Source organism: Astatotilapia calliptera, chromosome 15, assembly GCF_900246225.1.
Source record: "Astatotilapia calliptera chromosome 15, fAstCal1.2, whole genome shotgun sequence".
NCBI classification, from domain to species: Eukaryota; Metazoa; Chordata; class Actinopteri; order Cichliformes; family Cichlidae; genus Astatotilapia; species Astatotilapia calliptera.
In genome coordinates, this window is record NC_039316.1 from 37,524,079 (window position 1) to 37,552,022 (window position 27,944).

The following is a 27,944-nucleotide window of genomic DNA, read 5'->3' on the forward strand; positions in this document are numbered from 1 at the left end:
TAAAGGTCTACCTAAGACGAACATTTGCTCTGTAAACGGTGGTGTTGAAATGTGGGTTCCAGACACCAAAGCTGAGCCTTAACAATCAGCGAGAGATGGTGAATGTTGCAGACGCTGCAACGCCTACTCGTTTTACAGTTTACTGCAAGGGCCAAAAAATAGAGACGAAAAAAAGGGATCTTTTATTCTCTCACCTGAAAAGGCTCGAGGCTCCCGTGGAAGCAGCGTGGAAAAAGCAGGATTGTGCAAGCATTACTTGGAGACGTTTTCTGAAAGTCACTGCCCATAAGACTTTCTCAGGTGCATGCTTGATATTTAAATGATAAGTGAATTCAGACACAATTCATACAACTGGAGCAGCAGCAGGCTCAAAAAATGCCAAATGTTGCTGCAGATGTTTTGGTGTAAAAAAACCCAGGAGGATGACATGTTAAATGTATTGATTTTATTCTGTAGTTACCTTTCATAACATTAAGTCCTCCATATACCCATTTGTTTTCAGTGTTAAAAAACATATACGAGTTACCCACAGTCAGTATTAGGTTGCACCTTCCAGTCTTTTCAAGCTTCCTGGATTTTCATGTTTTTGCAAAGAGCGATATTTAAAGAAAACACACAGAGCAAAAGGTTGCAAGCAGCATCTCTTATATTTAATGTGGAAATTCCAGAAAGTTTGCATGCTACACATTCGGCTGCATTTTAATTAATTTCATAAATACGTAACTGTTTCCTCTTTTGTAAATTCACCTCTTTCTCACCTCTCTTTCACATCCTTGGTATCCATGAAGATGAATTGCTGTTGCTAACAGGAACGGGTTCATCTTAGCTAGCCGCTTTAGTCGCATAAATCCTAACATTTCATCTGCGCGGCTCGCTTCATTATGTTTCTCCGAATGGTGCGTCTTGTTAAAAAAAAAAAAGAAAAAAGAAAAACAGCGTCCATATTGGCGCTTGTTGTTCTTCAGAGGATAGTTTTCCTCCCCAGCAAGAGTCCTTGTCAAAGTGTTTTGCTCCTCTGCCACTGTGGGGACTTTGTGTTCTCACTCACTTCATATTCATAGTGAGTCTCATTCTTCTGTCATTATTCTGTATAACTTAGAACTGTAGCAATTACACTTCAATGGATTACCTATGCAGACATGCAGAGATTAAAATCTTGGCTTCCTGCTACCTCAAACCGCGGTGGTTCAAAGCTACAACCTGCCCTGCAATCCGCTATCGTTTAGCAGAGCACAAAATTGGTCAACCTCTCATAGTTTGTTTGGGAATTTGAATCCCTTTGGTATTCAAAACAGGAGGACCTTATGACAGGGAGATAATTTCACAGTGAATGTTTTATCGCAGTCTGCTTGACAGTCTCCTGTATTTGTCTGCTCTCTCTCTCCTTGTGTCTTTGGATTCCCTGACTTTGGTCCAGTTATTCGAAGGAGAAAAAAAACAACAACAAAAGAAAGCCCTGTTTATCCCCCCCCCCTTTTTTTTTTTTGTTATCACAAAGGAGCAAACACATATTAAACATACACAAGGTGCAGAAGCAGTGATTGCTGTATCTGCTGTCCTACTGTGGGTGGCAGGGGACGATAACATAAGCCACCGATTCATTTACATATTTTTTCTTTATTCATGTCAAGCCCAAATCATGGTCAGTTGGGAAATGAGGAACATTGGTGAAAAGAGATGTTTTCGCCCATAATGAAGATTTTTTTATCCTCCTGTGGCCTGCCACGTGTTTAAATTCGGGCAAAGTGCAACAGCAGCAGCGCCGCTCTTACGTCAACTGCACGCAAGTTTTCTTTAATCATCCAAACTGCAGTTGAAACTTTTCCACCTATTTTTAAAAAAATCGAATCTCTCTCTCAGTCTCAAAGAAGGCTGATCCATTGTACAGTGAGCAGGCGGGAGCGAGAACCTATAACACCTTAGTTATTAAAATTGGGGGAGATGGAACGAGCCAATCTTGGCTTGTTTGCATCACAATCCCCCTCGCGCTGCTGATGTTATGCAAATGAGGACGGTAGAGAAAGCTCAGCCCCAAAACTGTCCTCTCCCTTTCACAGCTGAAGGTGGGCAGAGGGCAAGGAGTAGTGACACTGGAACGGCACGAGGAAATCTAATGAAGCAGCCTCCCCAAAAATTCAAAGCAACCCAAATTACTCGCTTATGTCGTGCTGCTGTGTATAAATGCCATATTAGATGCTTTTTTTCTTTAAAAAAACTAACTATGTAGTCTCACCCCTTTTTCACTCTTTTAATGAAAATATGTTTCATGTTATTGTGCAGCAGAGTGTGTAAAACATTCATTTGTGAGCGGCAGCAAAATGCCTTTTAGACATTTTCTGTATCTTTAAAAAAAAGGCCAATATACATTCATCGGTTTAAAAAGCACCGTTACCTGTCACGGCAGTACTGAGTGAAGATTTAGGGCTGACAAGTGATTGCATTCAGGAAAGACTACACCCACTTCTTTTGTCTAAGCTTCCTGACGAGACACAGCGCTATACCTTGTTTAGCTTGACATACGCCGCTCCCCCTGTCTGACAAAGGCATTCATGCCATCTTTTAGATTGGAAATAGATTCGGCAGTAGTGGGATAGAAATGCGCTCGGATGAAGTACGCTACTGTACATCCACTGCTGAAATCATTCGTACAGTATTGCTTCTCTTCCTGTTTAGCTGATGACTGAGATGATGCAGTGGCCCTTTTGGCTTTGGCTTTGTCCTTCCCCTGAGCCACAGAAAGGTTAAAAGCATTAATTAGACATTAAGCATAGTGCCTCTAATCTGAAAGAATTAACATTCTTCAAAAATATATACATTTCCACAGTAACACAATAACTCGTTTTACAGGATTTGATGCAATTTTTGCCAATTTTTGCCTCTGATGCATCAACAAATACAGAGAAATTGTATTAGGGGCACTGCAGTGAGCTGAGTCTAGGTAAAAGCTCCTATTAAGACATTGTTAAACATAAAAGCCACAAAGGAGAAGATGATGCAGACTGTCCGGAATGTAAATTCAGCGTATGCCAAGTATTTACTTAATGACATATCTGTCAGTCGAGGTGCACTGAAAACATTCCTTCGTTTTTCAGTTTCTCTGCTTCTCGTCGCCTAGACGAAAAAAAGTCGCAAATAAGTGTCTTATTTTCACGCTCACGCTGCTCCATTGAAAACGCGTCTCTCACAAGTCGTCGTCTCTGTTACTTTCTTCGTGTTTTGTGTTGCTGCCCACTGCCTTAAAAATTAATCATCCTGCTTAATAACGCCTCACGATCACAGTGCATTATTGATGGTGAGTCCTTAGTAGAAGGATGAAGCGAAGGTTTTACCCATTCAGCTGCTCCGTTTGGAGGGGGGCAGCGGATCACAAAAGCTGCTTACTGGTGCATATCCGTGTAAATACGGCGCATTATTATCATAGACTAAAAACCAGGCCTTGCGCTTCCAAAAGGTCTTGGTCCCTCTTTTGCAAACAGCCATGTTGTTTTAGATGAGAGGTGACTCATATGTAGAAAAAAAGGTTGTGTGTAGCGGACGTTAACCCAACTTTTATGCTGTCCTGATGTGCTCCCGGGGCGTCAACCCTGCAAAGTATTTATGCGCACACACTAATTGGATCGGGTTTCTCAACAGGGGACTATATACTACATATTGCATGCATTCTCTGTATTTCAAGGTGAATCACACCTTGTCAAGGACTTATTGGACTTGATTGGCAGGTACTATCACCATGAGATGCCCATATAATGGCAGGGCTCACTTACCTGACCTGCCTATTTATCTTGCTGTATTAATGTCAGCCTATTAATTCCTAAGCGGAGGAACATTTGGCAAAGACACCGTTTAACAGCCCTGGCTGAATCATTCTTATCTCTGCAGACCTGAAAGGAATAGTTTTGTGCTATCAGCAAGTGGAAATGACATTTTGAAATTTCATTCGAGATAATCCACTTCACTTCCCAGTAAAACATCAAAATTAGAACAAAAAAAATGTATGGGACCCGTATTAAAACTTTGTTACCGTGGCAAATCACCTGCCTATAATCCATGTGGACAGACAGGTGTAGGTATCTTTCAGCGCTAATAGGATTTTTCTTGCATTGCTAAAGTGATTATGAGGCTATGGATTTAATATATATTCAAGCAGAGGGGGCGATAACACTAAGTGCCTAGAAATGCAGAGGAAAAGTGCCACGTTGAAACATATCGTATGTTGACATTCTTAAATCAGGAAATCTTTCCTGATAAACGCGGCGCTTCTCGACATGTAAAACTACGGCAGACCAGAAATACTTTTTTGTTTTGTTTTTCATATTGTCAAGTAAAACATCGAAGGAGGGAAATGAAAATAAAACAATGCTGTCTTTTCTTTCTCCTAGACAATCCATTTATTTTTGAATGTATTGAAGTGCTGGAGTGTTTCAGGGCTTAGCTCATGATTGCTTTATTTAGTAGCCATATGTCCTAACCAGTGGGGAGTACCCTAATCGATTAATTGAGTGGCTCATAAAAATGATGAATGGTGCAAACACTAAGAGCAGTGAGCATGACAAGTGCCACGCTTATGTCACGCTCTGCTCCTCTTGCATGCTGCTGCCTTTTCCGTGCAGTGTGGCTTGCATCAGAGCCGGCTAATGATTCGTTTAATCCAAATGTTGTGATCAACAAATTCAAAAAACAGTTGGTTTTATGTGCTCTCAGATGATGAAATGCACAAGATAATACATGAAAGTTTCAAGTAAGCTAGCCTCCCACAGACAGTGTGACTAAAAGTCCTAGCAGTCCTAATCACGACATCTCCAGCTATGTTACTATGCAGAGTAATAATAAAATGAAAATAATCTTCCATGCAATTTTTCTCCGCCCTTATCCTTTGCGCTCCCTGCTCCATTAACCATCTCTGCTGCTGAGGAGTCCTGTCGCGCAGCATGCGTGTTTGACCCGGTATTTCACTGGCTCGGCTCGTGTCAGGGTCGGGTCTCGTGTTCGTGGCACCAGCAGTCGCACGGCGTTTGGTCGGGTGTCGCTCGGCTCCTCTGGTCCTGTTCTGCTCTCAATCATTCCCTCAGCAGAGAGGTCAGCCTTGATTCCTTCCTGGCCTATATCCGACTCAGTGGGGGGCTCCAGACTCATCTGCTCACCAGCCCAATCTCTACGCTTGCAAAATGTACATTTCAGCAGTGTCAAAGCAGGGACACAGTCACTTTTGAGAAGACATTTCTTCCAGATTTGAGACTTGAGTATTTTCTGACTGAGCCCCATGTTTCAGGTTTTTTGGAGAAACAGATAACAGGGTTCTTATAGTGCGTATGAATTAATGTATGAGGATAGTTTTGGGAAAGCCCAATAGAAACCAAATGTGTTTCCCTGCATTCAACATGTGGTGGTCTGTTGATTCTGATTTCCATTTCAGTGAATATCTGGCCCTGCGTTTCCCTTCTTTTGCATCCCTGTGATGTTCGGTGACAATTAACATCCCAACTCTTTCTCGAGGTTTGTTGAAAGCTCAGGGGCTAATTCAAGGGTCAAGCAAGACTTGCAAGCTGTCAGTCTCTCATTGTAACTCGTGTCCCACTCCCCCACTCAGGTTCTTTATTCCGGCTCCCCCTCCATTCTCCCAGACCTCGTTTTGTAGAATGGCCCAACTCTTCTTCTATTCTCCTGTGGCCCTCTAACAGCTATAGAGGGACAACCAGGAGCTTTGTCTAAGAAGCCCAGCATTCTTTCACATCTGCCTCTTGTTTTCAGACCCCCACTGCATTTAAATTTCAAACTGTCCTTTTCAATCAATCCTCTCTCCCTCCCTTCTAATAACCCCCTTCCTCCCAGTCACTAAGCCCTTTTATTTCTTTTTTTCCTAAGAGGACCAACTGCTCCTGCAATTTCTAATTTTGTCACACAGTTGTTGATTATAAAGCATTCTGTTGTATTGCCCGTATATCAAGCACACATATGTTTAAAGCCTCTGGGCTCACGCCCCTGTGGCTTCTACATTTTTCAGAGTACTTAAACATCTGTCTGCAGTGGCTTCACGTTTAGCCCAAGCACTGCGATGCTTGTTGACATTTTAGCAATCTGTGCTTAAAAATCACAGAAGACCGCTACGGTCATGCGTTTCGTGAAGTCGAAGGACCCGCGTCGACAGCGGCGCTCGTCATCTGTGCATCTCTGCGTATCGAGTCCAAACTTCAAGCACGACGCAGCGGCGGCGTTATAGAGATGCTCAAACCTGCTCTGAGATCACACCGGAGTCGAGGGCTATTTGAGAAAATGGTCAAAATGAGATCACCGGCAGTTTCCGTTACAAGGCGAAGAGAGGGAAAAGAAACCCCCAGCTGAGAGGGGAGACCTCAGCCTGTTTAATGAGGAGAACGGCAGTCTGCAGTCTTCCTGCAGCCTGCGCCTTTGGTGTCTCAGCATGTTAAGCACTCACAGCATGATACAAAATATATTAAAGTATAGGACTGTTATCGTCGATTTACAGAACATCCGTCCCCGTGTACCGCGGATCTACAGTCGTCCTTTTTTTTCTTTTCCTTTTGTGGCAGGGGGTCTACGCTGCCTTCAAGGCAAAGTGTTTAAAGGCATCCCGTCTTTGTCTTAGCATTCTGACACAGGGCGTGTGAGCGCGCTGCCTCCCTTTTTTTACACTAAGCAATGATGACAAGGAAGGAAGAATAAATCATATTGAGACCAGCCTGTTTACATACACAAACAGCCTCAGCCATGAAGAAGACACGCATCCACCAGCATGTTTTAACCTATTTTGACCATAACGTTTGGCATAAAGTGTCGACTCGAGCTATAACAGTTTAGTTAGACCTGATTTGGCTTAAACGATCACTCGATACGTTTGTTGGTGCATCAGCTAATAAAGCAACTGTAAAGGGGAAAAATGACTACTTCACCATGGGAAGCCAATAGACCGGTTATCGAAACGAACACGTTAAGTAGGTCACAGCGTCTTGTCAAGGATGTAAGCTGAGCAGGACTAGTGCACATACATCCAGTAGCTTCTGTTTCCCCAGTCTGGTGCGCACACAGAGTGAACCTGGTGCAAAGTGAGGCTACATTTGTTGACAATGGCATGTGATGACAAGAGCGGAAGCTAATTTTTAATAGATTTCGTTTTTTCCAGCTAACGCCTCCAGGGTTAGAGCCTGAATGAATGCCGCCTTCTCCATGTGCAGATATTCCTCTTGAACTATATTTTGCTGTTAAACGCTAAAACACAAGAGTAAATAATGAATGATCCTGTTAAGGAGCCTAATTTTGTTAAACTGTTCATTTCATCTGAGTGTTCATACTGTATTAGTTTTAAGGACTGATTACCATCATCCACCGCTCAACACACGTAGATGTCTTTTGGCAAAAGTGGACAAACCAGTAGCCGATGAGGCTAAGATGAAGCTAATATGGTCACTATCCACCAGCTTTATTGTTAGACGATCAGCTCAAGAGCTGATTACGCCGTACGTTTGGACCTTGACTTTACAGGCTGATTATGTGTCGCCACTCACCTGATAAATTGAATTGGTGCCACGTGGACTGAAGAAAAAAAAGGGTCAGAGTTTTATTGGAATCCAACATGTTTGATCAACTTTCATTTGTTAAGCCTCATGACTGCATATTATTCCATTGAAACTAAATACCCGGTGGCTGTGTGTGTTCTGCTCCTGTTAACCTCTTTTAAATGGCTCTAAAATTAGAGGTCTCAGGTGAGGCACAATGTCATACTAGATGAGCTGATTATGGCAGGTTTAATTATAACTTTGTTGGCTAATGTGTGTGCTCTGCATGTTTTCTCGGTGATAAATTATTACACTGTCTGAGAACTCAGACAAAATAGATCAAAGACCTTTCGGGCCGCGGATATTCTCCAGTGTGGAGGAGGCAGCTGAAGACGAGTTTTGCAGCTCTGACTGTACATGACAAACAAAATTCCTCACGGTCTTTTCTTGTTAGCTGCAAGTATAACGGATAACATCCAGTCCTTTGAATCTTAACTAACAATTGCAGGCTGAAGACTCGGAAAGAAAAAAATGGAACTGTGTTTTTGAATGTGCTAAAAAAGAAAAAAACTGTTTCTAATGGGGTCCTATGAGCCTTGTTGCCAGAGTGATGCCATATCCCATGGTGAATGTGCTAATGGTCCATGGGAGTGAGAGGATTGAGCTTAGCCCAGCAGTGTAAACACACAGACAAAAGGGAGCCGTTAGTTCTGTGAAACGCATGCCTGGGCGCGCAGGTAGGCATTAGGTTTCACCCTACACAGCTTCAACGCTGTATCTGTGGCGGGGAGGAGGCCATTTGCTTTTGTAGCGAAAGAGAGCAAAACAAACATTCAGACTCGTACAACAGAGACAGGTATGGATGGGCTGGGGAGACAGGAATTTTGGTTTGGAGAGATGTAAGGGACTGGGGGGGGGACTGGAGAGATAAGGTGGTTTGTGGTCAGTCACAACACAGAGAAGTGACCATTTGCTTGGTAGTGTTTGTTTGTTTGTCTGGGGGTCATAAAATATCACTCAAACAGAAGTAGAGCTCCGCTTGGATACAAGTGAGATTCCAGTAGTGCATCCCCGGCCAAAAGTAGCTTCATTACTGCTACATTTTTACGTAAAATGCGTGTTGCTGATCGTTTCGTTACGTGTGCAACCTTCCTAAAAATAACCGGATGTGAAAACAGCTCCCATATGTAAGAAAACCACCTCTGAAATGGACAATAACAACAATGACAATGCAAAGCAAGCTGCACGGAAAGCTTTTTGGCTGATGCTATCCGGGCTATTATCATTAATATTTCTAGCACTAAATGTTACTGTCATTTACTTTAGCATTTCCACCACGTGGCTGTAGCGTTTTACTCCGTGTCAGGACGCGCTGCAGCTCTTACAACAGAGCTTTTACTCGGTCGGCGAGATGCTTTTGGTGTTATAAAGGTGCTACGTTTTAGCACATCAAAGTGATGTCACGTGAGACAGTGGCCCAAAAAAAAGGGATTTTAAAGGGGTTTAAACAATGTTCAAAAGGCATAAATGTGTTCTGTGGAACAGGAACAGAAAATACAAGTTGACACAGTTTTGATAAGGTTAGCATCGCTAAAGGTCTTGAGAAGGTAGAAGGTGGACAGGGCGGGATCCGTCTTTTTGATCACGGTGCTGATCCCACTCAGCCCCCCCTCGGCTTACACACACACAACGATTCACCCCCACCCCTCCCTGCTGGGGAAATAGTTAGCATTGAGCTGCCATCAAGGGATTTCCCTTTGCAGGATTATTGAACTTCTGGGCTTATTTTAGTGGCTTGCATGGGGTTTGTGGCATTTCACAGTTGTCACATTTCTGCAGCGGGATGTATATGCAGCATCAAGTGCCTTGTGACATGAGTGTTACAGGATGAATTCCACTGTGAAATCACACAAGGACAGAGCTCGCACGTTGAATTATTATCACTGCTGAAGGGAATGTCTTTTTTTGTGTTCTCTGCAGGTTAGAGGATCAATGATGAGCATCTCTGAGACCACTTGGCTTGGACTTTTCTAATCAGAACCTGTTAGTCACAACACAAATCTGCCACACAACATCAACACCTGGCACCATGTCTTGCTCCCTGTGGAAACTACCCACTTTCTGCTGGTTTCTCATCACTCTAGCCCAAGTACACTCCACAGAGGGTAAGTAGCTCCTCTTGCTTTCGTCAAAAACATACTGCTAGTTTTTTTTTTGATAGCGTCTTTTGAAAAAGTGTGTTGTTGTTTTTTTTCAGGCTCACATAAAAAACTTATTTTTTTAATGCTATTGTTTTCTACTGCATATAGCATAAGCAGTTACATTGTGGCTGAAGCCAAATCTGCTCTCTGGGTGCAGCCACTGCTTATGTAAGTAATGCAGCTTGGAGGACAGTGGGCACAGGCGGATGGGGGATAATCTTGAGTGGTTTCATTAGTTGGTAAATTGTGATTTGTCTGAGATTTTCTGCTTGAAAGCGTCAGTTGTTCCCAGTGGCATCAGAGCTGGATCCATTTTTAAATTCCTCACTAAAATGTTCTGTCTCATGGCAGGCAGGCACACAGATTTCACACCTCAAAAAATATAAAGCTTGAATGTGTTTTAATCATACTGCATTAAGTTTTGATTAAATCACTCTCAGCTGTATCGTAATTACAAGATTTATGCGTCCAAGCCTTATCTCATAAACTGTATCCTCTACTTATTAGTGTTTAATCGCAAGACTAGAGGTGCTTTACTTTAGACGTTTGATTATTGGATTTAAAATAAAGCGAGGTTGGCATCTTTTTCGTGCAGTATAAGATGAGTCTTTACAGATTTTGCTTCACTGCTGCCAACTGTTTTAAGATCTCGCCAACTGTTCGCTATACCTGCTTTATTACTTCTTAAAAAACTTAATAATGTAGGATTACTCATTCAAGTTTTCAAGGTAATGATTTCTCAAGATTCATTTACACTGTAGCAGGTCACACTGGCACGATGTGCTTTACCATATGGTCTTCTCATGTATCACCTGGGTTCAATTTGATCTTTCATGTAAGAAATGTGAAACCGTATGGGAAACAGTCGGGGAAACGATTGCACTGTCTTTACATGCACGCACATACAAATCTATATGTTTTCCACAAATATTGGCACTTTACTAAACCCCAATTCTGAACCTCGGGCAAAGAGCAATTACGAGACTCGTGTATATACACGTTAATCTATTTAGGAAAACCTCAGAGGTTTTCCTATCCATGTTGCGTTGCCTCTGGTGTTTACCGGGTGCTCCACAAAATTCAGTCAGCAGGGTTTGCAATAAATCTTGTCGATAGACTAATGGTTTTTTAAGACACATCTGCTGCAACAGTGCGAAGGAGTGAACTGCATGTGCTGCGTGAGTCCACTCTGGCAGAAGAGACAGACATGACGATGTGTCCAGAATCGGGGAGGAGAACGGGTTCAAAAACACATAAATAGCCCCGTTTATTAATAACATGGCACTTGTCATTCACCTTTTTCCTCTTGCTGGATAGCCTCCTCCCCGAGCCCCCCACCCACCTTCTCCTTTTTCCCATCTCAGCCCAGAAACAGTTCATTACAAACAATATCCTCAAGTAAACATGCTTCATTAAACTGCGTCTACCCCTAATATCTTTTTAATGCATTTTTATAATTGAATTAAATGGGTTAGTGCAGTGCTGTAAATAGTTTAAAGTTAGTTTTCCAGTTTTTCTTTTTTGTTGTATCTAAAGAAAGACTCATACACACAGCCAATACCGATACTGACCATCTGTCTCATGCCTTCACTTTTTCTTCATGAATATCTGTATTTGCTGGGCTCATTTCTTCCCCGTATTTTCTTTTCCCTTCACATCCTCATCTCTCAAAATTGCACCCTCCTCAGCCTATTCTGCAGCATTAATTTCCAAAATTGATTTGTTACATACGTTTCAGACAGTACTGCACAAAAGGCCACACGGGCGTCGTTACGACATAGATACTACGATCACTCACGATGATATGAGACCAGTGCTGGTTACAGTATAGACTTACTTTTTTATTTTCTGCTCTCCGTCTATAATTTAGCTTCACCTTTGTTAAAGAGACATCAGGTGAAAATAATTTAGCATAAGAACTACTCAATCCATTAAGACAGTTCTAAAGGAGAGCGACTGGAAAAAGTGGGAAAAGAATTAAGAAGGAAAGACTTGACAAAAATATCTTGGCCTCTGGTGAATCAATTTTGACCTTTTGAATTCCCCCTAAATTCATGGAAGTGAAATACTGAAGTGTGGGAATGCCCTTTTAAAACAGAAAGAGCCCACAGACACCAGCAGCACCGGTTTCAGCTTGTAGGTGAGCGTCAGGCTTCACACATTAATATTCACAATGCTCTACGCATGTTTTGCCTTCCACTAATTAATTATGTTTACAGTCTTTAATTTACCTTGTGAAACAGAGCGAGGGCGATCTAAACACAGTGATTAATAGCGTTCATTTCATCTGTCTACCTATGTTTCTGTCTGTCTGTGCATCAGCACAACAATCACGCTCACAGTGGTCTTCTGTAAAGTAGTGGGTTTATTTCCTTTTGTCCCATTGGCTTTCCCTGTGGATATCACCATGACAACCAACCTAAAATGAGGCGAAGGTGTAATTTACAAAGTAATAATATTTTTTTGCAAAAACAGTCGTGATTTACCCCTGCAATACATGATTAAATTGGCTCACATATCTTTCAAAATAATTTAGTGAATTCTGGTGGGGTTGAAAGGATTTGTATGTATCAGCGACAGAATAACAATTCCCACCCAGCTCAGCCACACGCTCTCGTCGAAGTTTTCCCGATGATTGTTGGAATTAAGCGGGGCCGAACCGAAGAGCAGGGATTCAGTTTTAGAAATGCGATATTAGGGTGAAAGTTGCGACACACTCGCCTGTCCCTACGCTGCTCTTCCTGCACCATTGTTAGTTTGAAATTATTATCAACACTTAATCAGGAAATTCCCTATCCTGGGAGCTTTTTGGGAAGTTTGTTTAATTTAATTGTCACAGTTTCACAGTGTACGGATGTTACTGTGTGAGTGATCATGTTTTGCAGATGTATAAGCAAACATAAGAAAAACTATCCCGAGTAGGTCATGTCGACCTTATGCAACAAAAATTAAACTTCAGTTATTTTCTCTTCCATTGCACTATAATAAAAGCTGCTTGTTCAGTGGCAAAAGTGGCAAACAAGCTTGAGAATTCCCGTTTCTGTCACAGACCCTGAAACCACACTAGTTTCTCCTCGATGCTTAAAATGTTCAAAGTACTTGAGATTTCTCAAGGGCAGCAAGAAAGGGCCTGTTATTGTACCACGTGAAATGAAAAGAGAAGGGTTTTAAAAGCTGTCACACCAAAGTCTGTGGAGAGAAATAATCAAGGTGTTTTGAAAATATAAAGGCTAGAAGTAAAAGCCTGCAGCATAATGTGAACCAGGACCTGCAAGGGCAGGACCCGGCTCCTCCCAGTGCTCTGGCACCACCTATTTGACCCATTTAGCCTTTTCTTGTAACCATAAAAGCCTGTTTTATAACTTCATTAAGATGGCAGGCTGCTATCTTGTTATTTTCCACGTTGTTCTCTTTTTTTGTTCTCTATTTTCTGCTCCAGTGTCTTACTGACCAGCATTAGGGCAAGAAGATAAGAAGATAACTATCTAACAGGTAAATCCAATCAGGTAAACTATAAATCCTGTTATCATAAGCCCGGTCTTTAAAGGCACACACACTGTATCTCAGACTAATCGTTAGCCGTTCATTCTGCCCAGCGCCAGGTGCCTCTTTCTTAGTTGTCTTAAAAATAAAAAGAGAACACTGTTAGATGAGTAAACCATTTTTTTCCCTTTTTGAATACTCGTTTGTGTCGGTTGTGTCCGTGGAAAAAGAATAGCACCCCGCTGCGTCGCCATGCTCCAGTCCCCTGATCACTTAATTTGGCATTTAGCTATGAGCCAGCCTTTGAAAACATTGGCCCATACCTAATTTGTTAACAGAGACAAATCAGTTGTTGCATAATTACTTTCTGAAATGCTAAGTTTTCATACTTTCCAATTTGCTTATTGTTGAAGCAAAACAGTAAAGGCTAAAGGGCTGGATTTTTAAAATTCCCTTTTATCTCGTGTGTCTAAACCAACCTCTGTTGGTTTTGTCTTTCTACCTCCTGTGTGATGTCATCCTGGTTGTTTGTGGAATCTGGCTCCCCGCGGAGCCAGGCAGGCGTGGGGCCTGTGTACGAAGGCCCACCATGCTGTCATGTCTCTTTCATCGCCAGCCAGGCTTGGCCAATAAGGAGATAAGGAGACAATGACTGGGAGAGCAAGCAGTGGCAAGGTGTAACCTCAGCCCCCGGGTCTCCTCCCTGCCGAGTACTTCAAATCCTCATTAGGATTTTCAGCAAAGGAAGGAGGGATTTTCTGGATTAGGGCTTTGTCACAGCTGGCTCCAGGTTGGTGTTTGTCATGCACAAGCATGGTGAAGCGCTGACATCTTGGCACTCTCCTTTCTCCCACCCAAACACTGATATTCCCTTCACCTGGCTACTGAGGCAGTTTAAGGATGTTCCACTAACCCAAAATCTATGACTGCTAACTCGTTGCCCTTGCTAAAGGTTTTTAACAGCTTCCTAGTAGCCTGCGCTCGTGGATTTGGACTGCCGCGTCAGCATTCTTCTTAATGGCTATTTATGTGGAGATAACCTTGGAAAGCATCATTAGTTTGTTGTTTGCTGTCACCATCCATAAGTCGTGCCCAGATCTGGGGCCGCGACACAGATGCGGCAGCTCAAACAGCAGATACGATACCGTGTCAGTCATGGCGGAGATGCTAAAGTGTCTTTCATAAAGCATTTTGCCCCCAGATTTCTCACGCATTTCCACAAGGTTTCTATGGTCATTTTTTCTTTCTTTCTAAACCGAAGCAAAGAGTTTCCTGTTGCAAATACGGTTACTGCTTTAATTAAGCCACGAGTGTTCCAGTCCTGTGCTACAAAACAACAAGACTGTGTTTCCTCATGTGTTGCTCAACCTCTAACATGGTCTTTAATTGGGTTTCAGGCCTGTCTGAGAGAGTGGTTCAGCATGACAGAGCCTCAGACTTAGTGTGAAACCTACCTTGTCCCATCATTCTCCAGGCTGATCTGTCTGGATAACGGGAATTCACACGGGTCCCACGAGCCCTCTGCTCGGTCGTATCTCAGGCACCCTTAGATTAGTCATTTACCCACATGTCCCTGTCTGTCTTCAGTTTTACCGTCATGCTTTGTCTCGCTTTGTTCTTGCCCTGCTAGAATCATACGGGTATATCCCAAACAATCTACAAAACATGTTCTGATAACCTTATCAAGTCTTTTCTCTAAATCCCAAATATGGGAAAACAAATCTATCTTATCACTCTCCAGTGCAGTGGTCTATAACCAGAGACTGTTGTTCATGGAAAATTTATTGTTTTGTGCTTTTGTTGGTAGTCTCTAATGTGACCGTGGCAGATGTGAGCATCTTGGTATAAGCAGGCTTCAATTTGTCACAGATATGCTTCCGTTTTAAAAGTTGTGTCTGTGTTTGCCCTCGTGTTCCATATTTGCTACTTGCTGTGCCTGAAACCCGGGTTAGCTGCAAGATTTGATGTTAAAGGTTTCGGTATATCCAGCAGATACAAAAGTGTTCAGAAAAGACCTGAACCTCCTCGCATGATGGCAGAAATAGCACAGGCTCTAAGAGCCTGTGTAGTGGACATCAAGGACTACAGACAGACCTCATGCAAGGACTACTGCTGAAGTGTTGTCTGCAAGGGGAGGATGAGTCGAATGTTTTTGATTATCCGGTGTCGACAGTATTTCAAACAAGAACCAGCGTGAACACCTTGTGCCGCACAAATGAACTAGCTCAGCTGGTCAAAAGGCAAATGTCGGTTTTTTTTCTTTTGCTGTAATGATGTGGAATATTAAGGTGATTAAACTGCAGAGTTTAGGTCACATGGGTCGCAGCGTGTCCATGTTCGCTTTTCAGCTCCTTCTGCAAAATCAGAGATGGAGGAAATCCTCATGAATGGATTTAACTGTGTGCTCTTTGCCGTTTTCCTTCGTAGGGTGAATTACACGTATTTATCAGCGCGAGCAGTTTAGCTCTGCCGCACCTTCTGATTTCAACAACAAGAGCAACTAAGGCAGTGAAGTGGTCCTGAACTGCTGTTTATGAAACCATCGACTCGTTTCAACAGCTGAAATACGTAAACAGCAACAATCTGCAGGTGTTTAAAGAGGACGTAATCACATTTTCATTGTGAGGGCCACTGCCGAAAGACGCGCTCGCAGAAAAGCGCAGGTACGGTTTGAATGTCATGCAAAGGAAAACTGATTGCAGGACATGTAATGACAGCTTCTGTTAAGAGAGCGTAATATATCTAGAGCCTTATGATTTCACAGATTTTACAGTTCGCTCTCAAGAGTCACATGTAATATATCCCTGCTTGCCCTTACTGGAGTCCTGTTCTTCATTGCTGATTTAGAGCAGCTATAAATCCTGAAGAGGCTCCTGTATTTGAGGGGTGGTGAAACTACACCCATAAATATACTGAATTTAGAGCCACGACCTTTTGAAGTCAGTCTGAATGCCCTTTCATGAAGCTTTGTTAACTTACAGCTTTCCTCTCTAGTTAGTATTTGTACTTTCTTCTGTGTTTTTGTGCTTCTTGGCTACGTGACCAAATGGTGCCAAAGCAGGTTGCAGTAAATAAAGAAGCTGTTTAGTTAGAAGGAAGATGTCACGACCTGCTGGTTTAGTTGCTGGCAGGCTTCACACATGCTAGCTCAGGGCGTTTATGCGCTTGTAAAAACGCTATGACTTGACCTCGTGTGACTTTGTGAGCCAGAATGACCCCTGAGTGTGATTGCACGTCAGGGGCTTTGGCTCCTGCTTTTAAGCCCCACTCTTGGGTAAATGATGGGCGGAAGGAAAACTGTAATAAAAGACATCTTATAAAGGACTATAAAATTAAATTAGTGATATCAACTCAACCCCAACCCCCTTCTTGGTGCATTTATATATTACTTACCCATGCCTTATATTCGGTTTGTACCTTAATTTCAAGACAACCCCCTCCAAACACGCCAGTACCACCACCATTATTTAAAATAGCCAGCATGCAGTAAATAAGGTTGATAACCATGAGCGACATCTGAAACTCTTAAATGAGAACTTCCTGCTGTGACATGTGTGAGGGCTGCAGACAGATGGAGGAGTGAGAATTTTGGGCATCAGACGTGATTCAGACGAGGTTATTCCAGAAGTCAAAGTTTCAAACAGACACACACATACAAATGTTGGTGCGGACCTTCTTTTTAAAGGTAAGATGATTCACTGGGGGGAAAAACACATGTAACATGGAAGGCCATCAAGGTAAGCCTTAGCCTGTGGATTATAATGAATAACGCCAAATAAATCCCTGATAAACTGAGTTAAATTCAATTTCAACTTTCTATTCAAGAATCATGAGCTGGAATCCTTGAACCAAAGGGAATCTTAAGATAAGTGTCCCATGATTTAAAAAAAGAAGAAGAAAAAAGTAAAAAAAATCAAATCAAACCAAACAACTGTTGCTCTGTCTTTGTCAGATAAGTACTCTGGAGTTGTGCATAACCTTGGATGAGGCCATTGTATCAGAGTAAAACGGTGTTTTGTCACATAACAATCTGCCGAACCTAGAAGGCAGCAAGTCTGCAGTCTAGTCTGAGCAAGAGCTGCATAAAGAATTCAGTTGGAGCAGTAGTCGTGTCATCAGGGCATGACTAGCGTGTTGGTCAGGGAATTTAAATGCCAGGTGGGGGTCAGTTGAAGCACTAGCTGAATAATGTGGCACAAATGCATACACATGAGGGCTGAGTCTCGGGGAAAGGAACCACTGCTGTGGCCTGCTTGAAGAAGTGCACTTTGGGAAGGCAAACATGCAGCAGATGGATCCTTCTCATTTGTGTGTACTGCCACTGCTGGTGACCCATTGGGAAATGCTTCTTTACTGAATTGAGGAGCATCAAACGCTTCATTGGAGCAGAGAAGGAAGTCTGTGCTACCCAATGCATCTCAGTCCAATTTTTACATTCTTTGTAATGGAAACTGTGAAAATGGTATCGATGTGACGAACACAAACTAATTCAAGTCTGACTGGTGTTCTGCAAAAAACTCATCGCATTTAAAAACATGCTAAATATTTTCAGTGTTCTGACAGACCTGCTGTCACTAAGATGCTTTCCTCTTGTTTGGAGGGGCTGGTAATCAGATTTTTACTTAACATTTATTGGAACTAGATAGTCTAGACAAAGCAAATATTGTGTTGCTGTGAGCCTCACGCTCACGTTCTGGGTTTGTGCACTTTTAAAAAATTCAGCTCCCTCTTTTCCTTTACACCGATACTCTTTGCTCCCACCTTTAAACGTGCTTGGTGGCTACTGGAGGTTTATTTCTGGTGTATTCAGCTGTTTGGATTCAGAGAGTTAGCAGAGTTTGAGCAAATGCCACAGAAGTCAGTGAGCCGTCACGTTAAATACTCATGATCACAGAATTATGACTGTGCCACGCAGCCCTAACAGGGACTGCCCCACATCAAGCTCTTTAGGACGACTCGTGGGATCAGGACACTGCTAATCAAACAAAGCATGCAGCATGTTCACTTTAAAGTTAAATAATAATCAGTTTACTTTGCTAAAACAACTGAAGCTGTGTCACGATTTGGAATATTTTACCTTTTGGATCCTTGCAGTAAAGCCTCCACACTGTGCCGGGTATCACACCGTGATAACACGAGGCGAGAAGCCTTGACCTCTCGTTGATAATCTCTAAATGTATAGCAATTTAAAATTCAAGTCTGGCAGTGACCATTTGTTAGGGACCATGAAACAAAATTTACTATTTGATGGTCATCGCAGCCATTTCATTACCGGAAGATGTCCTTGCTTTTTTGTGTGTGACCTAAAAAGCACTCCCCATTTCTCTCTCCCACAAATACAAACACACACAGCAACGCACACACACTGCCTGGCCTCAGGGCTATCCGATATTAGACAGTGAGATGACACTGTGTGCTTGTGCGAGTGCAGTCAGCCGACATGTGCAGATAATGTGAAGTCAATAATGCTTTATGAAAAAATGGGATTTATGACCTTGATGAGCCCCATAGAGCTTAATTAGGCCTAAAGGTTGATTTACATACAAGTGCACATGGAACTTGATGAGGTTGTGTTTTCCTGCCGTTGTTGTGCATTCTGATTCTGTCTGGCATTAAGACTCGATGCATTTGTTCAAACTCTTACGGATCAGAAAGAAAATACAATAAATACTCGGACCCTGCTCGGGTGCTTGGTTTCCACAGGATTATATTTCCTTCCTATGCAATGATGGTATTTCTAGTGCAGACATATGTCTACAGGTGCTGGTTGGAGGAAAAAACTAAACGGGGGGGGGGGGGGAGTCTGTGACAGGTTAAAATCCTGTTTAAGGAGGCCCACCCAAACCAAAAGGATGGAAAATGAGTTTTTTTCTCACAGTACCTATTCAGAGGAAAATGACAAGATCTTTTTCAGAGTCATGTACCTATATCAAAGATGCTCCTGATAGCCCCCCTGCTGTTGCTATGGAAGTAGCAGAGATGTAAATGAACTGGAGTGAACTGGATGGTGGAGAATACAAATGAGGTTGGAATGCTCATTCTCCTGCTGCTCTTTGCCTCTTGTTCTTCTCCCAATATCTTTCTCTGATCCTGTCTCCCTCTCTATGTGCGAGTAGGTTTTAAAGACTAAATTATATTCTGCATATATATAGAATTTCAAACACCTTAATTATATACAGATGTTTTGGGCTGAATTACAGATGAAACGTCTGCACGTGTAACTGCTGTTTGCTGTTAGCTACAAAATAAGCTAAAGTTAATATGAAGGAATTCCAAAGAACGTTAATATCTGTCGAGCCCGTGCAATTCTTCTTTACAATGGCCACACAGAGTCTGCAGTCGACCATATCCTGCTGTTTGCAGGATATATGCAATATTTTCTTTCTTCTCCTCCCCTGCATGGACCTGACTTCTTAAGAATACATGCTGTTGTAAAGGATATCTCTGGATTATAGAATCAGCACTGTGGGAAGAGTTTTGACTTAAAGGTTTCTTTTCCTTCGCAGACTCGAAGGAAAAAGGGAGGGGGCTCGGGGGTGCCGGAACCTGGGGGACTCAAGCTGTGGTTCCTGTGGCTCCAAGCTAATGCTATAGGCCACACTTTCCTTTCACCCAAAATCCCCCCAGCAAGCGACCTTGTCGGCTCAGGAGTGCAGAATAATGGCTGGCCGAGCAGCGAAGCTAGCTCATTTACAAGCAGCTGTTTAGCTCTCATCAGAGCAGCGAGGAAAATCAAAGGGCTGCGTTAACGGCAGACGACAAGCATCGGGAGCGTCCCCGTCACACTTCTCATTGGCTCTCGACAGAAAAATTATCTGGTGTGACATCAAAATAATCTCGAGTCCTCTTTTGTGCTCGGAGCACAATGATGACTGAATAGACCTTTTGATCAGCCTCTGCCTAGCCCCTGGACTAACTCTGGAAAAAGTATAACTGGAGTTGCAGAGAGTCATTTTGATTTAAAAACCATTTGCTGGATGCAATATAGCTGTGATGAAAAGCAGACTACTCTCAATTATGCATTACGGTTGGAGCAAAGAAATACTGAAAAAAAACTATTTCATAGAAAGATAGTAAGTTTGGTGTTCTGATTAAATGCAGCCGTTTTGACTGCATGTTCTTTATGTCTGTTATCCGGCTTGATGAGACTACACAGTCTCTACATGGCTGAAAAAGACCCTAATGTCTCCTCATTTCTGTGAAATAGGAAGACATTTTCGTCATTACCTCTGCTTCAATGACACTCATATCCTAACAGATGGTCACTTTCCGATTGATTTGGCTCATCTGTGAGAAAAATGAATTAAAACATTACGGCAACGAGACGGCGCTTAATCGGCCGCCCTTACATATGGGAGGTTTCTCACAGTTCTTCAGCCTCAGCTTTTGTACGTGCTTAAAGTCATCGCAAAGGTTAGTCTGGGTAATAAAAGCCAGAGTGGAAAGCCTTAAATAGAGGCTTGTCACTGGCTTAATAAAGTGCTATAACCCATGGAAATAGAGGTGCTATGCACCAATCAGAGTCAATTACTAGCATGTTCCAACACCATTTACAGCGTTTACAAGCACATGTCAAAAGGTTAAGTGCTCAGATTTCTTTTAAAGCAAACAGATGTTTTATAATGTTCACTTGTTGACTGGGAAATGCACGACATTTTTAAGGTTTACTGTCGAATTGCATCACATTAAAGACAGAGCCCTGACTGAATGCTTTACGGGAGGATGATGTCAGTAATCCTCGCTCTGCTCCGTGACAGCCGATGGCGATGAGCCGGACTGGTCTTCTTGTGGTCGTGGTGGTGGGGCTGACGGCTGACCAGAATTTCTGATTAGAAAGTGTCAACAGGGCCACGATAAGGGCCTGGCCAATAATGTCTCTGCTCCCATCATGTTGCCATGGTGACAGGACTGAGCTTTCCATATTATATATTTTATTTTGTCTATGTCTTAAACTTTCACCCCCTGCTGTTTAATTAATGGCGAGAATGCTTCAAAAATTCTCCTTCTTCGTGTTTGATTGATATAAATCTATATTTTAAGAGCTTGTATACATCGTGCACTATCTTAAAGTGAAAGCACATCAAAGCGAGTAAAATAGCATCTCGTATTTTAAGATCTCTGAAGTGCGTGCTATCAGTGACGATGGGGCAGCCGGGCTTCTTTTATGAGCACGTGGCCGCATAGCTCGGAAAAGACACGAGAAAACGAGCACGTCTAAAAACTCTTTCCAGGCGCAGACTTGTGATTATGTTTTTCTGTCCGTGAACCATCAGCGTACACTTGGGTGGCGCCATTTTGTCTGCTCAGCAGCCTCTTTGTAGAAAGCTCCGAGGTAAAGAGGTTCCTGAAACATAATATAGCAACAAGTGCCCTCAGCTCCCCCAATTAACTGCTGAGCTCTGTTTGGATGGGTTTTTAGAACATCAGCAAGAGTGCGCAGGAAAACCAAAATAGATGGTTTACGTCGTCAATATTTTAGCATCCGCCGCGTATTGATATTCTTGACATGTTTTACTGTCACCGTATGGAAAGTAAATAATTTTCATATCATGCATTCGCTGAATAGTTATGCTAATGGCCCCATGAGCAAAATAATGATTACTTTTCTGGCTCATTTGAATAATGAAATCATTTAGTTAAGTGAGACAGTAAGCATTGGATTTGTTTATGTTAGATTCAGTGTGATCATATTATTCTCGTGTAATTGCGACGTGTGATCGATGGTGTTTTGGTTCCTTCATACTATCTATATGAAAACAGACAAAGAGGATTTATTTTCAGGAGTGGCACAAAGCCTCTATTATACAGTAGAAAAGAACCTAAGAAAACATTATTTAAAGTGCACATTTTAGTCTCCCAGCATAGCAGAGAAATGATTTTTTGTGGGGCTGATCTTGGTCAATACTTATTTAAGTGAAACAGTGACAAATGCGTATGTGAGGAGGACAGATTTTCTGAGGATCTCATCCAAAACTGAATAAATGAAATGAAATACTTGTACAAACAGTACAACATTACTAACTTAATTGAGAAATAAGGACACCCATCTATTCCATTGGCATTTGTTTACAGAACTATTGTTTGTCCCCCCATATTGATTTATCTTTGTCACCCATCTCCCCATGAACTAAAAATACCATCTGACACCAGAGCGAGGGAAAAAAATCAGCCTCAGGCCTAATCAATTGAGAGGCTTTTTGAGGTTGTTTACGATGCTGCTTTTGGTTCATGATGCACAAGCCCAGCTGGTGAATGAAATGAGTTTAGAGGACAGCAATTTTGTCTGAGAACCAGTAATATGAACAAGAAAATAATTTCACAGCGTGTTTTTGTAGAAGTCGTACGGTACTCTTGAGCCTACATTTATCTCCTCGTTGCTCCGGCCGCTGTTTTCCTACTTAAGCGCAGAGACTGCATCAGCTCTAAATCATAAAAAACCAGAAGATTGTAAAGGCAGAGTGATTTAAGTGTTTTAACAGTGATCCAGAAACGCAGAGCATCAGTGGGTTTGGCTGTGGATTTGGAGATCAAACTCAGAGGTCTTACACATGGCCAAAAAAGCAGAACACTTGGCCAAGTTTACCGTCTCCCACCCAGTCACGCTGATCTGCTGCCCGGTCACCTTTATATTAAGGCAGGGTAGCAAAAATGTGTTAGCTTCAGTTATTGAAATCACGTTTTAAAATGATTTTTATTCCTCATATGCAGAAAAAAGTGAAAGCTGTCAATTCTTCATTTGATGTGACAACAGCTGACGGAAAAGCAATAGATGAGTTTCCATTACACATCCACCACTTTTGTGACATGATTTAAGCGTAAAATTGCGATACGGGTTTGAGTGATGTTTTACATAGGCTCTTGTAGTTACTACACATCATATTTCAGTCTTTTGACAAAGCTGGAGTACATTGACACGAACTCAAGATTGGCTGTCAAGTCCTGTTCTTAACATGCTGTGTTTCAGGGGTTTTTTCTCTCAAGCCAACATCTCTGATATATTGTTTATCACCTTAAGCGTTCTTTTTGACTCGAGAGAGAAAGGGGCTGCAAAAATGAAATACGGCCGCAACCTATCATATTTGAAAGCCTTTACTTTTTCATGTCTATTGGTCACATGAGAAAGTTTGCTGTCAAAAAGTGCAAGTGGAGGAAAAAAGATCCTTCCCTGATGATTTTATGCTCCCAAACAAATAAAAGTCTTTTAGTGATAGGCCAGGGCAGCTGCCCTCATCCATACAGATATATCCTTTGTTTACCCCGAGCTCCTCACCGAGCACCTTCAGAAACAGGCCTTTCACCTGATTGGCTCACAAACGGTGGATCTGGCAATACAAGCTGACATTTATCTTACTTTGTAAAATACCACAGGAGCATTACGAGGCAAAGCAGAAAAAGCAGAATGCTAATCCCCTGCCACTGTAGCTTTGCCTTTAAATCACACTAAGATAATTGTTTTGGTAATTAATTGATGAATCATTCAGCAGGGTACAATGAACTTAGCCTTTCTTGACCAATTTACTCGGTGGCTTTAAGTAAACAGCTGCCACAATGCCATGTCACACAATGCCTCATGAAGTAATAAAGTGCTTCATAATTCCAAACAACTGCACATATGGATCGCCCGGACTTGTCCAGGAGCCAAACGAATTAGTGCATTAGAAGTGGCGGCGGCGGCGTGCTTTATTTTCTTTTGCAACTGTGAATAAAGCTCATTAAGGAAACGCGTTCTTCGGAAACAAAGCCATCAACCAAGTTGCATTAACAGCGATGTTTAAAGCACTATAAAGGTGACTGAAACTGTAGTTTTTATTCAGCCGTGATTCAGAGTCTGCAGAGAAGCATCTGAAAATCATTTTTAGCTCCGCGCCAGGTTTCTTTGATATCTGACATGACATAGCTGCAGGAAGCTGCTCTCGCCAAAAAGACACGCAGTATGTAGAGCGCTATAGTTTATGCAGGTAGTTCACTTTTAGTTTAAATATGGCTTTTGGCATTGTTCGTATTCGCCGAGCCACAATATTGATTTCTTTTCTATTTTTCCTCCCCCCTCCCCCTCCCCGACACACACACACACACACACACACTGAACACACTCACATTCATAAACCTTTTTTTCAGCCTCCCAATAGCCTTGCCTTCGATTGTCAGCACTGGAAAGTGGATTAAATTACACTCATGTTGTCATGCTTGTTGTTCTTTTTCATTTTGGATAGAAAAATGAGCATTGCAAGTAAACCGCAAGTCTCCAGTGATAGACTCTGCAGTGTCAGTCAGGCCCTGTATTGAAGTGAAACACGCGACAACAGCAGAGAAGAAAACAGATGGTTAAAAATGTATTTATTTAATTGTTTATGTTAACGTGACATCAGCCTCTAAAGGTTGTTCTTGTGTCGGCATGCTTATGTAGATGGTCACAGGGGGAAACAAGGCTCCAGACATTTAAGCTGACAAACTAGACTTTAATGACAAATATTGATTTCTCTTTTTTTTAGTAGCAGTTAAGGCACGTGGATGACATACTAACACTATTAGCTCCCTGGTGCGGTTTAGATCTGAAATGGTCACTCGGCATACAGATGTATGTCAGAGTTGCAGTCTAGTCTGGGCTTTTACTCTTTAGATTTCTTATTTATATTGATGAAAAGTTACATCTTCTGAATAAAATAAGAGAAAGCGATGTTTGAAGATGCTTCCTTTGTGTATATCCACCTCTGATCTCTTTTGTCTCCTGCCTCCCTCTTCCTCTAAGTCGCTGTAGTTCCATGCTTCGATCCGCACTGATAGAGCTCCTTCTCCTTCTCTTCTCCCTCAGGGTTTAGTCGAGCTGCCCTGCCATTTGGTTTAGTGCGGCGAGAGCTGTCTTGTGAGGGTTACCCCATTGATTTGCGGTGTCCAGGAAGTGATGTCATTATGATCGAAAGTGCCAACTATGGCCGAACGGACGACAAGATCTGCGATGCCGACCCTTTCCAGATGGAGAACATAAACTGCTATCTTCCAGACGCCTACAAGATCATGTCACAAAGGTAACACTGCAGACACCTCCAAATAATAACAGTAATAATAACTAATAAATCTAAAGGTATTTTCCGCTGTCACAGAAGTGAAATGATTGATAAGCATGATAACATTTTCTTTGTCGTGGTCCGCTGTTGTTCATTTTGCATGGTTGCCCCTGTTGGCATCCTGTGTTGAGAACAAAAACCCTCCGTATCCCTCGGCTTTGGAGTAAAAGTCACCCAGAACAATAACAGTGTTGCTGTCAGTTGCATAAAAACAGAAAAACGGAATATGAGTGTGTAATAAGATTGCACTACTGAGACAGCCGAAACCGAGCAGAAAAGAATTAGAAATTTCATCAGAACTTGGAATTTTAAATCAATTTGGGCAAACAGCCCAGAGAGAGCAGATTAAAACAGAAACACAGCCAAAGTCACAGAGTGCAGTAACAAAGCTTCCCATCCAAACTGCTGCCCATTGTCATTTCTGCTCTTATATACATACATTTAATATCTGCATTTATGTGATAAAATAAATAAATATTTAAAAATAAATAAAAATGAAAAAAATGTACATGATAAATATTGATTATGATGAAGAGTATTTCTACAGTATAATGTGTATTACTTTTCTAAATGTTCTACTTCTACTGTCTGAATTTCCTAAACTTCCTAAATCATACTGATCTCATGTGTAAATTCCTTCTGGTAAGTTTAAGAGCAGGCTGTTAGCACGATTCAAAGATGCTCCATAGCTGATATTCGCACTCTGGTTGATAGTGTTAACTTTGGCACCCAGTATTGCTTTAGATTGGCACCAAAAAATTGTGTCAGAATTGAATAAATGCACTCAATGAAAAGTGCATGGATACAGTTATTTTTCTGCAGCTGACCCTATTGCACATGTATCTGAATTGAGTTTTCCATTCAGACCACAAAATTTGGGGTTGACACTTTTAAGATGAAATATACAACTCAACTCACTAAGTTTTGCATTTGTCAATTCACCACCAACTGCCAAAGTCTAATGGCATAAAGTCATGTGTTAACTATTTTGCAGTTCCAAGAACAACAGCGCTGTGGTATGAGGGAGAGAAGTTTCTCCACTCCTGTTCATTTATCTGCAATACTAGAAGAACACGAGAACATCTGAGGGCAGTCGTTAATGTTTCTAAGGAAACGAAAGGCAACACGCACCAAAGCTGTTTTGAGCCGGGGCTTTAAAAAGTCAACGTGAAACACATAACATATGCATTTTAATGATATGCACTTTTTTCATATTGCAGGTTTGCTGAGGTGCTATAACAAACACTAACACACCAACAATACAGTGAGACGAGTTCATTACCAGTCTGACTTCAGCCTTTAGTCCAATCTGAATTTTAGGCTTTTATGAGACAACAAACACTAAAAAGATTTAATTCCAATTTTGCAGATTATTCATTATTTGCAGTGTCACAATGCTAACACTGCAGACCAAGTCAGTAATTCCAGTTCATCTTATTATTACGTAACTCTGACCGCGTTATGTCACCAGGGATAAAAGGACATTTCTCAAGGAATTTAGCTCATAAATGTATTTCTGTCCAAGAAGTCAGATAAAATGAGATGATGCTACTCATCACAGACTGTAAGCAAATGAATACAACTTTACATTGAAAAAATAAGCATGTTTTTGTGAGCCTTGCACATTTTCATTTAGTTATTATTTGCATTTATAGAAAAATGTTCAGTTTCCTTCACAACGCTCTCATGGAAACAAAGGTTGCTAATGGACAGTTGAATAAATGAATACCACAATGCAAGCTTGAAACCATCTCTGTAGCTGTCATTAGATGCAAAGCTATCGACACGTTCGCTGACGCGCACACACACTTGCAAACTTGGCTCAAGCAGGAACGCTGCATACATGAGACCTAATACACGAGGCCAGTTGTCACACAGGGATGCCATCGGAGCCAAAGTGCACAGGATGGAATGACATATGACTGCCACAGAGAGAGATATTGGACGGTATGAGAGCGTCAGCAACTCTGGCACGCCGCCTTGGGAAATAAAAAAAATAATGAAATAAAAAAGTAGAGCCCTTGTATTCAGGGGGGTTATTGTCAAGTCCTATTTGATGAAGTCAGATAGCTGACTCACATTGTCTGTCCTGAAAGGCTGCAGGCTGCCTTCTCTCCGCTTGTGGCCATATGTATTACGCTGGCCTCAGCCTCGCTCGTACACAACAGTAAACAGTAAACTGAAGCACAAATACCGACCCAGCAGGAGGCTGACAACAAATCCCAAAAACGCTCTCTACCAGTGTCTCCAGTTCAGACACTGATGTCTGTAGGACTGGGGTTCATTCCTCACATCCTGAGAGTGCCAGAGGCTGAACTTCAGATGTTGTTTTAAATGTGTTTTTAGCACCGTGATGTCGATGCTGTAGTGTTCAAAGAGAGCGAGAGAGAACTGTCATAAAAGAGGTCTCTGCGAGGGACACAAGTTCAAAATGCACAAAACAGGTACTTTACAAGAACAACGTCTGACAAAACACATAAAGTTCTTTTGAGATCACCATGGAAATGTGAGAACAGATGAGTGAGTCATTATTTATACGAGTGGAAAGCGTGGATTGGAGTTTTTATGTAGTCAGTATCATAAAAAGCAAAAGGAGTTCACCGACATGAAAATAGATTCAAGGACAGCTTGACAAATGTCCAAGACTGCATATGGGACTAATTACACATTCTTTTTCTCTTGCC

At 41.9% G+C, this 27,944-nt stretch overlaps 1 protein-coding gene across 32 annotated transcripts in view; it reads left to right on the top strand.

The window, feature by feature from the left end:
- Positions 1-27,944, top strand: part of adgrl2a (adhesion G protein-coupled receptor L2a) — a 91,789-nt gene that overhangs the window by 10,444 nt on the left and 53,401 nt on the right. For all 32 annotated transcript variants that reach the window (XM_026194674.1, XM_026194677.1, XM_026194670.1 and 29 more), the window contains exons 2-3: positions 9,492-9,676; positions 25,008-25,221. In XM_026194674.1, coding sequence (XP_026050459.1) covers positions 9,601-9,676; positions 25,008-25,221 — 290 coding nt within the window. In that variant the 5' untranslated portion in view covers positions 9,492-9,600. The remainder of the gene's footprint in view (positions 1-9,491; positions 9,677-25,007; positions 25,222-27,944) is intronic.